Source organism: Eumetopias jubatus, unplaced genomic scaffold (assembly GCF_037043125.1).
Source record: "Eumetopias jubatus isolate StellerSeaLion01/CBP00866 unplaced genomic scaffold, mEumJub1_p1.0 scaffold_2, whole genome shotgun sequence".
In the NCBI taxonomy this organism is placed as follows: domain Eukaryota; kingdom Metazoa; phylum Chordata; class Mammalia; order Carnivora; family Otariidae; genus Eumetopias; species Eumetopias jubatus.
Genome location: NW_028274808.1, coordinates 162,015,609 through 162,030,253, shown reverse-complemented (window position 1 = coordinate 162,030,253; position 14,645 = coordinate 162,015,609). Strand labels below are relative to the sequence as shown.

Genomic DNA, 14,645 nt, shown 5'->3' with positions numbered 1-14,645 from the left:
TGAAAACCTGACAGAAGACTCTGGCAATTGAGGAGACTGGATCCCTCCCTGCCTGTACTGATTTCCCTAGAGAGCATTTACTGAGCAAATATTCCTGAGAGGCAGCATAACAATGCTTAGAGGACAAACTAGTTCAAGCATCACACTCACATTTTTGTAACCTGATTATTCCTCTTTCTCTCCTTCTTATGCCTAGAAGGGCACAGGATGAGCACTCAAGGGCATCCCCTTAATTTTTATACTCCCTTAACCTCTGGGGAAAAAACTGGATAGGGGCATATCGGTTAGGGCAAGGCTAGTTCCGTACTGAATAAACCCCGGCATTTCAGTGGCTTAATCATATTCACCAGTTCAAGGTTGGTGTTCCCAGTCAACAGGCTAGCTTTCCTCTTTGTAATGAGTCAAGGTCTTCGGCTCCCTTCCTCCTGTGGCTCAGCCTTTCCCTAGGGTCTCATCATAAGCAGAAGAGGAGAAAAGGGGAGAGAGGCAGCACGTTCCATCCTCCTTGTCTGGCAGTGACACATCCCTTGGTCACATTCCACTGATGAGAACTAGTTACCTAAGACCCCATGGAGATGCCAGAGAGCTGAGAAGTGCAGCCTCTGGCTGGCAGCTCCTCTCTAGTAACAGCTCTGTTCTCTGGACAGCAGAGGACAGACAGGAATGCTTGGGCAGATAGTTAACCTTCTCCACCATCGGAGCTTCCATTTTGTTTCCATTCAAGGAAAGCAACTTAGTTGCCCAAAGTGGAGAGAGGCAGGCAAAGAGTATTCTTTTGTTTCTTCAGAGCCACAAGCTGAAGTCCGCTGATCTCAAGCAAAATCCAGTGCCTTGAAGACTTTGGCTAAAACAAAGCCAAGATCATCAGTTTCTTAGAGATCATTACTTTTTTCATTTTGTTAGAGACGTGTAACCTCTCTCTTTTGAATGAACTGAATGGGGGCGTGTTCATGTTTTCTAGGTAGGGAGTCTGTTTATTGAATATTACCATAAACAAAGCAACCTAAATATCCATCAAAAGGGGAAGGGTTAAGTAAATTATATATAACCATGCTATGAAATAACATAAAGCCATTAAAAGTCACGTTTCAGAAAATTCCTGATGGACATGAGAAAATATTCTTAATGTATTAGGCAAAAAAGAAGCAAATAATCAAAGATAATTAAATAACTACTAATCAATTCCTAATTAAAATGAAAAGGACTAACAACTGTAAATTCTCCCTCTGTATATACATATAATATAATGGACTGTGTGTGTGTGTATACATATATATATAATAGACGTAATGAATTGTAATAGATTGCATTATTGTTCAAAACACTCCCTGCTTCTTTTGTATACACTTTGCCCCACTGAATCAGCTTGACCACTCTATTTGCCGAGTGTGATGTAGTCTTCGATGAGACCCACAGGTAGAGGCTGCTGCTTCAGCCTGAGTCCCAGATTCATGGGGATGAAGAACCGTGGCAGCTGCCCCGCCATGGACATGTGATGTGAGTGAGTAATAAACATCTGTCATTGTAAAACACGGACTTAGCTTATACTAAAGAGGCCCGGATGCTCTAAAAAAAAATGGGCATACTTGAGAGCTTGAAGAGACACGAAGGAGAGTTTCTTCTTGTTTTGCCTCTTCAAAGAAAATCATTTCTGTTTTTTGTTAGACCAGAGGATCTTTATTATTCCATAAAAAGTATTATCTACTTGTAGAGATTCTTGTCTTCTGATAAAAATAGTCTCAATATGTTCTGACTGACCTTGACGTGTTCAGCCTCCAAGAAACAGGGAAGGAGGAAAGGAGCAGTGGGTAATGCCATAATGGGCTTCATTCATTTCCATGCAAAATAAGAATGCAAATGGCATTTGGAGGTCAAAGAAGAGATACCGACAAAAATGAAAAGACCGTGGCCTTTGAAATTAGATTAAAACCAGGCAGACTGTAAATACAAAAACTGAGGTAGCAGCAGTGAATTACGTATAATGGATGCATTCACAGAGCAGATCAAGCTGAATGACGCTGATAGTTATATAGTAACTTATATTCTGTATGTCATGAGTAAAAGTTATACAGTAACAATAGTTAAATAGCAACGAGATTAAATGGAGAGCAAGGTAATTAAAAGTTCATCTAAACGGGCGCCTGGGTGGCTCAGATGGTTAAGCATCTGCCTTCGGCTCGGGTCATGATCCCAGGGTCCTGGGATTGGGTCCCGCGTCGGGCTCCCTGCTCCTCGGGAGCCTGCTTCTCCCTCTGCCTCTCTCTCTCTCTCTGTCTCTCATGAATAAATAAATAAAATCTTAAAAAAAAAAATAAACATTCTGTTGGACTTACGATATTTGGGAATGAAATTAAAAGCAACTTCATAATTAACCTGTTGTAGGAACAATAATTCAAACCACATAAGAACTTAGGTACTTACAAGCTACATAAGAAGGGGTCAGGAATCATGATAGATGTTCCCACAATGTGCCACAGAGGGACAACATGGTAAATCAGAAAAATTATTGCAAACACAACCAAATTATTATTATCCCTTTGTAGAAGCGGAATGGGAAAAAAAAACCCTAATGAAATTCTCCCTGGCATATTGATGCCATTCTTTTCTCCACAGTTGGAAGAAAGTCAGAATGAATTAGAGAATGCCTAGAGAAGGCAATTAAAATAAGCTCAGAATGGAGAGGTTATTGACGTAATGGCCAAACAAGTACTTACCTACAATATGCTTAGCATAAGGTCAAATATTATGAAGAGATATACAAATAATAATGCAAGTTAAATACCATAGGCGATATGCTGAGTGCCTTAGTACTTAATCTATTTAAACCCCAAAACAACTATGTATAAAGTAGGTGTTTATAGCAGAAACAGCTGCTCACCACAACCTGATTTCTTTCCTTTCTGGGCTCACAGCTACACTGCATTTTTCCAGACTCCCTTGAAGGTAGCAGTGATCAAATGGTTAAAGAGAAAAAAAAAATTACTAAGACTAAAAACTGAGCTTTCAGTTTTTCAGTAGAAGAGAAAACACAATGCATCCTTAATAGAAGCAAAGTTCGCCCTACAACTTAGCTTTGAAAGGGACAAACTTTACAGAGCACCTACATGGCACTCACAGCACTAAATACGATGTTTTTCATATGGGAGCAAGAAAAATTAATGTATGTGGGCAAAGAGGAAGGAAAAAGCAGTGTCTGATGTTTATATTCACTGAAGCCCTTCACATGTTGAAGGATGGCTGATAGAAAAAAGACTGGAACAGAACCAAAACGTTTTTATAAAACATAACTAGAACGTATTGCATTTTTAAAGCTGTCTTCTTGAGATATAATTCACACACCTATAATTCACCTGTATACCATGTGTAAGGCAATAGTTTTAGTATATTCATAGTTGTGCAACCACGGCCACAATCTAATTTTAGAACACTTCATCCCCTCCTTGAAAGAAACTGTATGGGGGCGCCTGGGTGGCTCAGATGGTTAAGCGTCTGCTTTAGGCTCAGGTCATGATCCTGGAGTCCTGAGATCGAGTCCCACATCGGGCTCCCTGCCCCTTGGGAGCCTGCTTCTCCCTCTGCCTCTCTCTCTCTGTCTCTCATGAATAAATAAATAAAAAAAATCTAAAAAAAAAAGGACAAAAGAAAAACTGTATGCCCATTTGAATATTCCCTTTCCCTTGCCACTTGTCCCCCAGCCCTAAGCAACTAATTTACTCTTGGTCACTACAAATTTGCCAGTTTGGAAAGTTTCATTTAAATGGAATTGTACAATATGTGATTTATGTTGTGATTGGCTTCTTTTACATAGCGTAATGTGTTCTTTTTTTACATTTTTTAAAGACTTTATGTATTCATTTGAGAGAGAGAGAGAGAGAGGGAGCACAAGCAGGGGAGAGGCAGAGGGAGAGGGGGAAGCAGACTCCCCGCTGAGCAGGGAACCTGATGCCGGGCTCAATCCCAGGACCCTGAGATCATGACCTGAGCCGAAGGCAGATGCTTAACTATCTGAGCCACCCAGGCGCCCCTAACATAATGTTTTTCAAGCTTCATCCATGGTGTAGCATATATAAGTACTTCATTCCTTTTTGATTGCTGAATAATATTCCAGTGTATGGATATACCACCTCTTGTTTATCCAACCATTATTTGTTGCACATTTGGGCTGTTCCCACTTTTTGGCTATTATAAATATGGTTCTATGAACATGTGTGTACAAATTCTGCATGTTTTCATTTCCCTTGGGTATACATACTTATACTTACCCAGGAGATTGTTAGGTCATATGGTACTTTATGTTTAATCATTTGAGGAATTACCAGACTATTTTCCAAAGTAGCTATACCATTTTACATTCCCACCAGCAATGTAGAAGGGTTCCACTTTCTCCAAATCTTTGCCAACACTTGTGATTGTCTGATTTGTTGATTATAACCATCTTAGTGAGTGTGAAGTGGTATCTCATTGTGGTTTTGATTTGCATTTCCCTAATGAAATTATTTGAATATTCTTTGCCTGTGCTTATTGGCTACTTGTATATGTTCTTTGGAGAAAGGTCTATCAAATCTCTTGTTCATCTTTAAATTGGGTTGTTATTGTTGACTCAAATTTTTTAATGTATGCTCTGGATAACAGCTCCTTACCAGACGTACAATTTGAAAATACTGTCTCACAATATGTGCATTGTTTTTTCACCTTCTTGATAGTGTCCTTTAAAGCACAGAGCTTTTAATTTTGCTGAGGCCCAGTTTATCTCTTGTCTTTTTTTACTTGGGCTTTGGGTATCATTTCTTTTTTTTTTTTTTTTTTTAAAGACTTTATTGATTTATTTGACAGAGAGAGACACAGCAGAGACGGAACACAAGCAGGGGGAGTGGGAGAGGGAGAAGCAGGCTCCCCACTGAGCAGAGAGCCTGATGCGGGGCTCGATCCCAGTACTGTGGGATCATGACCTGACCGGAAGGCAGATGCTTAACGACTGAGCCACCCAGGCGCCCCTTTGGGTGTCATTTCTAAGAATTCACTGCCCAACTGAAGACCCTGAAGATTTACTCCTATGTTTTCTTCTCAGAGTTTTATAGTTTTATGTCTTACAGTTAGGTCTTTGATCCATTTAGAATTAAATGGCATATTGCATATTGTGTGGGATAGGGGTCCTACTTTATTCTTTTTCAGGTAGGTATCCAGTTGTTCTAGAACCATTTGTTGAAGACCATCGTTTTCCCCCAGGAAACTGTCTTGGCAAACTTGTTGAAAGTCATCTGATCCCAATGGAGAGGATTTATTTCAGGACTCTCAGTTCTGTTCCACTGATCTATATGCTATCCTTGCGACAGAGTACTAGTAATTACCTGAGTGGTTTGTAACTCTTTGTTCCAAACTGCTATGGACTTATAGCAACAATTGCTCTGAAGCGATTCTTATACTTTTAGGCAACTCTTCATTGTTTCATTTCAGAACAACTTTCCAGAAGTGATAAACGATAAAGTCTTCTAAGGAGTTAAAGCGAATTAATATAAATCGCTTTGGGAAGGTTCAAAAATTTTTTTCAATACATTCTGGGGTGTGGTAATATTTGAGCGAGAAACAACCGGCCTAGTTCACTGGCTCCATTGTTAATTAGAACGTCTCTCCCTTTCTCCTTAGGGATGGGCACTCTCAAACATCATTATTCATGAAGTTGAGGAGGGCAGAGTTTCCTCGCACATCAGCGGTTTTCTCTCCCCTGAGCAAGGGTTGCGACGTTTCTAAAAGCCACAGAAGATCCTGGAGCCTCTAGAATGTTTGGACCACCCTCCCCGAGCGCAATTTGTTTACCACCAAGCCGAGAAGGAGTAGCGCAGCCTGGGGAGCCGCCCGCCTCCCGAGCGTCGCCCAGGCCTTAAGAAAGCCGAGGTGCTGTTGGCTCCTGTTCGCCCAGAGCGCGGGCGCCCGTCCTGCAGGCCCCCTCCCTTCCACCCTTCCCCTCGTTAGCTCACCCCCGTGGGCCTCGTTTAAACCCGGCACCCCCGGCCTGACGCTACGCCGGTTCCCGCCCTCCCGGGCGTCTGCAGCGCTCTTTCCCCGGACTGCTCTGCGGCCGGGCCGGGCGCCCCGGGTTTTGCCCGACGTAGGGGTCCGAGGCCCCCGTGAGCCCGCCGGGAGCAGTCGCGGGGCCGGCGCCGGAGCGCGCAGCTGGCACGCGCCCGGGCAGGCTGGGCTGGGCGTGGGGAGCGGAGGCGGACGCGCGGCGGCCCCACCCTCGCCCGGGCTCGGCTGGGCGCGCTGGCCGCGGGCTGGTGGGTGGCGGCCGGCTCGGCGAGGGGACGTGCGCGCGGACCCAGCTCCCGAGGACGCAGCGGTGGGCGCGGGGCGGGCGCGTGCTGCTGGCTGAAGAAGCGCGGCTCCACGTCGCGGCCATGCCCTGGCTGTGGCGAGAGATCCTCCTGGAGAGCCTGCTGGGTAAGCCGAGGCCGCCCTGGGCGCTCGGTCGGGGCGGCCCGCTCCCCGCGCCTGTCTGGAGCCACGGCGCTGGGCCGGGGGGCTGGGCTCGGGAAGGAGGGAGCGCGCTCCGCGCCCCAAATAGAGAAGTCCCCTGGGAAGTTTTGCTACCGAAGTCAAAAAGAGACGAGACCCAGATTGGGGATGGGAAGCCGAGGATTCGGGGCGGGGTGGGAGGGAGACAGTGCCTCCGAGCTCCCACGCCACCCTGGGATTGCGCCCAGTTCTCCACGTGGAGGCCTTGAACTGGCGCTGCTGTACAGCCCCCCAGACCTTTAAATTTAGATTAATAAACTTCAGTGCTGGACCTTACCTTTCTGAAGGAAAGGGGCCGCCGTGTCCCCCCGCGGCCTGAGGTGGGCACACCTCACCCTTGGGCATTTGACGAAGAGCGTCGAACTCAAGTCCTGTGTGTGCACTTAACAGCTTTGCCAAAAGTCCCAAGAACAATTATTGGCGTAATTCTGTCGGACTTGTGTGATTAAAATCAGAATTCCCAGCCAAGGGCGCCTGGGTGGCTCAGTTGGTTAAGCGACTGCCTTCGGCTCAGGTCATGATCCTGGAGTCCGGGGATCGAGTCCCACATCGGGCTCCCTGCTCAGCGGGGAGTCTGCTTCTCCCTCTGACCCTCTTCCCTCTCGTGCTTTCTATCTCTCATTCTCTCTCTCTCTGAAATAAATAAATAAAATTAAAAAAAAAATTCCCAGCCAAACGTTTGGGAGAATGCTATCACCTCTCTGTTCATTATGAAACATTAATTGGGCTTGGGAGGGGCACCTGCCTAAAAACTTGATTTTCTGGGAGCTGCTCATATTCAGAAGCCCCCCCCCCCCCGCCCCGCTTTTGCCCTGGCTCCAAATGTATCTCATAAGTACAGCAGTGTAACGTGAATTACGTTCAGTAAGTACCCAGGGTGCTAGGTACTCTGAGTACTTGATCTCATTTAATCCTAACAACCCTGTGAGGTGGCTAAAAGAGCTATTTTGCTGATTAAGAAAGGAAGGCTGAGAAGTACGAGGGGAGAAAGTTAACTACATGTGACGAAGATAGATGGCTGCATTTGGAACCAGACTGCCCGGGTTTAGGTTCACTCTGCCATGTGCTACGGTTTTGACCTTAGGCAATAACTTTCTGAATCACAGAAGTTTTCTTTGCTTTTACATTTGTAAGAGGGGAGTAAAAAGTGTCCATTTCATAGGACATGAGTTGGATGAGGAAACAAGAGAGATGATCTCTGTAAATACTTAGCACAGATGTTGACACATAGTAAGTGCCCATTAGTTAATTATCATTAATGTAGAAGATGATGCAGTCAGTAGTTGGCAGAGGTGAGCCTGACTTCAGATCTAGGTTTTTCACTTACCCCATACTGTCTCCTAAGGTTAGGTTTAAAAAAGTCTACTTACAAGAAAATGATTGTTGCCTAACTAACCTGCCTTTGGGTGCCGTCTGGAGTGGGAGGAAGGGAGTCCTGCTGCTTGTCTCCCCCCACCCCTTTTTTTCTTTGCTTTTTTTTTCTCATAATCTCTTCATCCAACATGGGGCTTGAACCCACGACCAGAGATCAAGAGCCGCATGCTCATCCAACTGAGCCAGCCAGGCGCCCCTGTTTGTTCTTCTTTTTGATTTTCATGATAACTGCTCTTTATAGAGGGGTTGACTTAGGTAAAGACATTTTATCAATTAGGGTCCTGACAGAACATCAAATTCAACACAGATGGTCCAGGTAAAGAGGTTTTAAGAAAGGGACAACCTGTGGGAGTGTGAACAAGGTTAAAGGAGTAAACAAGGGGTGTCAAGCGACTCACCACAGCAGGACCCATTCTCATCCTTGGACATTCCCTTTCTGATGGGTTAGAGGGGAGGAATTCTGTAGTGGAACCCTGTTAAGGTCAGAATGGTGAAGCAGGGTGGGTCGGCCAGAGCAGTTATGGGGGCGGGGTGCAGGGCTACTGCGGGGAAACAAGGACACCTTTACACTTGCCCTTTAAACATTTTTTTTTCTCTTTAAAACATTTTTCCCCCTAGGGTATGTTTCTTGGTCTCTCTGCCATGGCCTGGGACCGATGATCTATTACTTTCCCCTGCAAACTCTAGAACTCACTGGGCTTGAAGGCTTTGGCATAGCGTTTCTTTCTCCAATATTCCTAGTATTTACTCCTTTCTGGAAATTGGCTAACGAGAAGTGGATGCTCATTCTGTTGCGGATAACTACTGTGGGTAAGATTTAAAAGTGCTTCTTTAAGGTTTTTCTTTTTGTCAAAAATCAAGTGAAAATATGTAGACTGTTCTTTGAATGCTAAATGATTAAATGAAACAAGATTTATCTTTCTCTTATGACTACCTTAAAGAGTTTTAGTGGAATTGGAAGGCTACACCAAGAGGCCATGCCTCTAACAGTTCTAACTTTTCTGTCAGATTGGAAAAGCCTAAGGATCACTGAAATGAAGAGGGAGAACAGGTCACCTCTTGAACATTTTGTCTTCTTTTCCCAAGTACGACACAAAAGTCAGAAATCATTAAAAATTGTTGAATGCTACTGCATGAAAATAGAAAAATTGTGCATGATGAACGGGATAGTAAAGCAAAGTCAAACAACAAATTAGGAAAGATACGTGCAGCTCTTTTAGCCAAAGGGCTAGTTTCACTAACATAGGGTTTCTACAAGTCAGTAATAAAAAGGGCCAACAACTCAATAGATAACAGAGCAAAGAATATGATTGGTTTATTGGAAAGGAAGTATAATCGGTTCTTAAAAATACTAAAATGTGTAGAATACAAGGAACACCTCCCTCCCCATACACATACATTTGTATGTAGCTTCACGTACTATGATTGCTGCCTCAGAAAACAGTTTGGCAGTTCCTCAAAATGTTAAACGGAGTTATCATATGACCTAACAACTCCACTTCTTAGTATATACCCAAGAAAAATGAAAACATTGGTTCACAATGCTTATGGCATTGTGATCCTGTAACCATCGAACACAAATGGTTATGGCAAAATTATTCTTAATAGCCAAAGAATGGAAGCAACCCAAATGCCCATCGCTGATGAATGGATGAACAAAATGTACTATATCAGCGCAGTGGACTGTTAATCAGCCATAAAAAGGAATGAGGTACTAATACATGCTACAGTATGGATAAGCCTTGAAAACCTTATGCTAAGTGAAAGAAGCCAGTCACAGAAGGCTACATGTTATATGATTCCATTATACGAAATGCTCAGAATGGGAAAAATCCAGACACACAGGAGGATTAGTGATTGCCCGGGGCTGGGGTGGTGGGGAGGAGGAAGAAGGAGGGTCTGATAATGGGTATGGGCTTCTTTTTGGGGTGGTGAAGATATTCTGGAATTAGTGGTGATAGGTGCGGAACTTTGTGAGGATATTAGAAGACACTGAATTGTACGCTTCAACGTAGTGGATTTTGTGTTACGAATGACATCACAAAAAATTTTTAAAAGATTTATACACACGATTACATATTAACTTGATCTACCTGAGTATAAAGATGGTATAAGGCACAACAGTTACCAAATGCAGATCATGAGGTCCTGATGCACGATTGCCAGAAACGCTTAGCTCCCCTTTACTTGTTTGTAGGCGGCATAGCTTCCTTCCTGGCTCCAAATGCCAGGGTTCGGCTGGTGGTCCTTGCCCTTGGTGTGTCTTCCTCGCTGATCCTGCAAGCCGTGACATGGTGGGCAGGAAGTGGCTTGCAAAGGTATGGTATCTTCTGTCTATGGACAGAGGTTTGTATCTTATGCCTGTAGACAAACAAGTGTGATCACTTTCCAAGCGGGAGGTTGGGACCAGGAATTCCAAGTGATAGTACTTACTTTGCATACAGCTTGTAGAAGTCTCATTTTTTTTTTTCTTTTTCACGAGATCAGAATGGGAATGCTTGCCATCAGTCTCCATCATGTTTTTAGAATTAAGGAATTATAACAAGTTGCCTAGGTAATGGACTATATAAAGACTCAGGCGTATTCCTTACTGCAAATTACCAACAGGACTGTTTCATATACTCATTCTCTGAATTATGACATTCACTATGAACATAGCACACAGAAACCACATAAAAAGTTGTTAAATATATTTTTGTATTTACAGGTACCTCAGAATCTGGGGATTCATTTTCGGACAGATTCTTCTTCTTGTTCTCCGCATCTGGTACACTTCACTAAACCCAGTCTGGAGCTATCAGATGTCCAACAGAGTGATACTGACATTAAGTACCATAGCCACACTTGATCGCATTTATACAGGTAAGTGTACGCTCAGTTTTGTTTTGTTTTTTTAAGAATTTGCTCTCTTGCGTAGTTTACTTTTCTTACCTGAATGCAACACATCTTGAAAAGATAAAAAGTCTTTCTGCGCTATTTCTCCATTTCAATGTTCTGTCCCTCTGAAATAGTAACTGCCATAGCCAGTGGAGTATTATCTAAGCAGAAGGCACCTTTTCCTTGCCAGAACAGACGGTGAAAATTTCTGGCTCTTATCGGTGTGGAGTGGGAGGGTAAAACAGGCCTCAGACTCCCAGCCGGCTTTCAGCTCTGTTCTGTCTTTCTCCCTTTTCCCTCCGGACGGAGCTTTCCAGGATGAGACCCTTCATTTCTCTTCCTCCATACTGACCCCAGTATATCTCTAACACTCTGAGAAGTTAGTTGTCAGCAAGGGCTGGGAGAACTATCTGGGTTCTTTGTAATTTTTTTTTTTTTTTTGTGGGCATCCGAAGATACATTTTATTAAAGATTTATTTGTTTGAAAAAGAAAGTGAGCGAGTGAGCAGGGGGAGGGGCAGAGGGAGAGGGAGACAAGCAGACTCCCCCTGAGCAGGGAGCCCAACACAGGGCTCGATCCCAGGATCCCGAGATCACGACCTGAGCCGAAATGGAGAGTCAGACGCCCAACCGACTGAGCCACCCAGACACCCCGGGAGTCTGAAGATACTTAAGCTTCAAGTCTGAAACTTGAAAAGAAAGGAAATCTTGCATATTTACACCACCTTTCAAGTCACCTGTCTCTCTCTGGAGCTGACTTTCTCAGAGACATAGACATCCCCAACTTGGATGTTTGGTCCATATGCTAACTTGAGATCCTTCTCAAAAGAAGGGAGAAGTGTTACTAGATTCTGGTTAACTTACACCTGGCTTTTTGTGTAAGTCTCAGTGAGTCACTATTCTTTTGTCAATACAAGGAGAAATCTCACAGATTAATGGAAGTTTAGAGGGTTTTGGCTCACCATGAACAAAGTGCTTGTGTAATCCCCCTTTGGCCCCAACTTTTGCATGAAACGGGGGCAGTGAGAGTAAGGGAGCATCAGGCGAGCAGATTGGTCAAGTGACATTAATATTAGTTAGAACATTTAGAATGCAGTCTGGCGCCCTAATACATGCTTTATGTTTTATAAAACACTAACATCTAAAGGTGGCAACTCAGGCAGCAAATTTCACAGGTACAGCCTGATAAAGATCTGCACGTCAGGGTATCGTTTACATTTCCTGACTTGAGTTTTCTTCTTTCTCGCCTGTTTTAAATTTATGTGACCCAGTTGTTGGTCTCTTCCTGTTTTTGCCCTGTGCCTCATTTACGAAACTCCAGACTCCTCACCTGTTTGCCCGGAATATCAGATCATACCAGGCATTTCTGTAGTTTTATCAAAGATTTGCTGGGTCCTGGGGGAGGGGTCCCGCGCCATAGGACACAGCAGTGATTCTTGGCAAATTTAGTTTAGGTCTCTCCTTTCGTAAAGTCTGCTTAGTCTCCAGGTCCTGGCCTCCTGCATCTTCACCACTCTCCCCATCATCCCTGTGGCTCCCAGCTCTGCTCTCCTTCTGACCCCTTTAGTAGCAGAAGGGCTTTCTTCCTCCTTGTGAAATCTAGCTGCCAGCCCCACAGGCAGACCCTAAGGCTTTCTTCTACCCTGTGGAGAGCTTCACAGTATCATGAGGCATCTGCCCAACAGGCTGTCTGTTCCTACAAAGAAATTCTCCTGCCCGCATTTTGTCCAGTTCTTACGTTTTTCTATGTGAAGTCATTGATGCAATGAAATGAGACGTCTTGGTGAAAGAGTCCCATGAAGTATGGTGTAGTTAGGCACAGAGGCACGGGAGCCAGTCTGCCTAAGCTCTATTTACCAGTATGATCTTGGACAAGTGGCTTGTTCTCTCTGGGTCTCAGTTTTCTAATCTGTAAAATGGGACTAGTAATAGAGTTTACCTCATGAAGTTGTTGGGAGGATGGAATGAGTTTGTATCAAAGGCTGGGAACAGGACCTGACCCTCAGTAACTGCTCAGTCAGTGTACTGCTGTTCCTCTGGGTGCTCAGTGGGTTAGATGAGAGCCCTGTTCTGGGGGGGGATGCGGCCTGGTATTCCCTGAACATATCAGTCCCCTTTTCTCTCCATAATTTTGCTCATAACTGTTAACTTCACGTAACTCTTAACTTCACAGTAAATAACTTGCTGCATTTCTTTTTTTTTTTTTTTTTTAAGATTTTATTGATTTGAGAGAGAGAGCAAGAGTAGTATGGAGGGGCAGAGGGAGAGGGAGAAGCATGCTCCCCGCTGAGCAGGGAGTCTGACACAGGGCTTGATCTCAGGACCCCGGGATCATGATCTGAGCCCAAGGCAGACGCTTAACCAACTGAGCCACCCAGGCGCGCTCCCCTTGATGCATTTTCACTTATGAAATTCCCAAATGATTTGTTCTCTCTAAACCATTCCTGATCTAGCCTGTCTGAAATCGTCTCTCCCACCAACTAGCTTCTCAGCCTGTTCTGCTTTGTATTGTAGTTTCATGTCTCACCTTCCCTTCTGAAATAAGCTCCCTGAAGCCAGGTGCCATTTCTTAGCTTGCTAAAGGTCTGTGAAAGGTAGAGGGTAAATTTTCATGTAACTGACTCTTTTCCATTTTTTTTTTTTTTTTTTTTTTTTATCCTAGATGGTGACTGCAATAAACCAGAGGGAAGAAAGCCTGGAGAGGCAGCCAAGGGCATGGCCTCCAGACCTGCCTGGTGGTTGGCAGGGGCTGCCTTTGGCAGTCTTGTGTTCCTCACCCATTGGATTTTTGGAGAGGTCTCGCTTGTTTCCAGATGGGCAGTGAGTGGGCACCCCCATCCAGGGCCAGATCCTAACCCATTTGGGTGAGTTTCGGTTTGGAAGCAATCAAGAAATTGGCTAGTATAGTTGAAGGAAGAAATACTTCTTTCGTTGAGCAGCTAGATCTGTGCCAGCCAGATAGTTCCTATTCCACTTTCCCGACCTAGCATGACATTATTGCGTACTGTGGGTGTTTGCCCCCGTGCTGAAGGGTTGCTAAAAAGCAGGTGATGGAAGGCTGAGGGATATGCATGGCTGAGTAAGAGGTTCTGGGAGCTCCTGCTTGGGCACTCTGAGGAATCCCCGCCTGGAGGAGCGTTCTCCGGGGCAGGGGAGACATGGCGTTCCCTGCCCATTTCCTCCAGACCCCTCATTTGGCATTTGGTGGGATGAGACCCCAGTGCCCTGATTGAGAGACCAGGCTGGCAGTCTGGGCGTCGGTCTGTATTCTCTGAGAGGGAGGGAAGCCCAGGGAGATCTTTGCATCCTCTGGTACTTGCTCCAACCATGGGGCACCTGGGGAGTCCGCAATCTTGAGTTTAAGTGTGGGTTTGTGTACTTGGTCCTCATTAACCCTTTCTCTAATTTTTGGGATACCTGTTTTCTCCTGTGTTCAGGCCCAGCCTTTCATGTAAAAAGATCGGAGGAACCTTTAAAACATCTACCTCAGATAACTATTTCAGCTCAGGCCATGATCTCAGGGTCCCGGGATGGACAGCTTGCTCGGGGCTCCGAGCTCAGTGCAGAGTCGGCTTGTCCCTCTCCCTCCCCCTCTGTTCCTCCCCATGCTCCCAAGCTGCACTCTTTTTCTCAAATAAATAAATAAAATCTTTAAAAATAAAATAAAATGTCACATGGCCAATATAGATTCTAATTTAATAGTCTGAGAAAACTGTCATTGTGTTTTATCTTGACCATGAAAGATTGAAGATAATCATTTATCTCAAGTCTGAGCTGCTATTACTTACATCTTCTGAATGGATATTATGTTGGTTTTCAACGGGCTTTCATGATCTCAGTGGATTTTTTCACCCTCATATTATCCCTTGGAGGTACCTAGA

The 14,645-nt window shown here is 44.5% G+C and overlaps 1 protein-coding gene across 1 annotated transcript in view; it reads left to right on the top strand.

The window, feature by feature from the left end:
* The first annotated feature begins 6,395 nt into the window (after window positions 1-6,395).
* Window positions 6,396-14,645, top strand: part of CWH43 (cell wall biogenesis 43 C-terminal homolog) — a 49,512-nt gene continuing 41,262 nt past the window's right edge. The window contains exons 1-5 of the mRNA XM_028100738.2: window positions 6,396-6,438; window positions 8,506-8,697; window positions 10,085-10,205; window positions 10,595-10,749; window positions 13,427-13,628. Of these exons, the coding sequence (XP_027956539.1) occupies window positions 6,396-6,438; window positions 8,506-8,697; window positions 10,085-10,205; window positions 10,595-10,749; window positions 13,427-13,628 (713 nt within the window). The remainder of the gene's footprint in view (window positions 6,439-8,505; window positions 8,698-10,084; window positions 10,206-10,594; window positions 10,750-13,426; window positions 13,629-14,645) is intronic.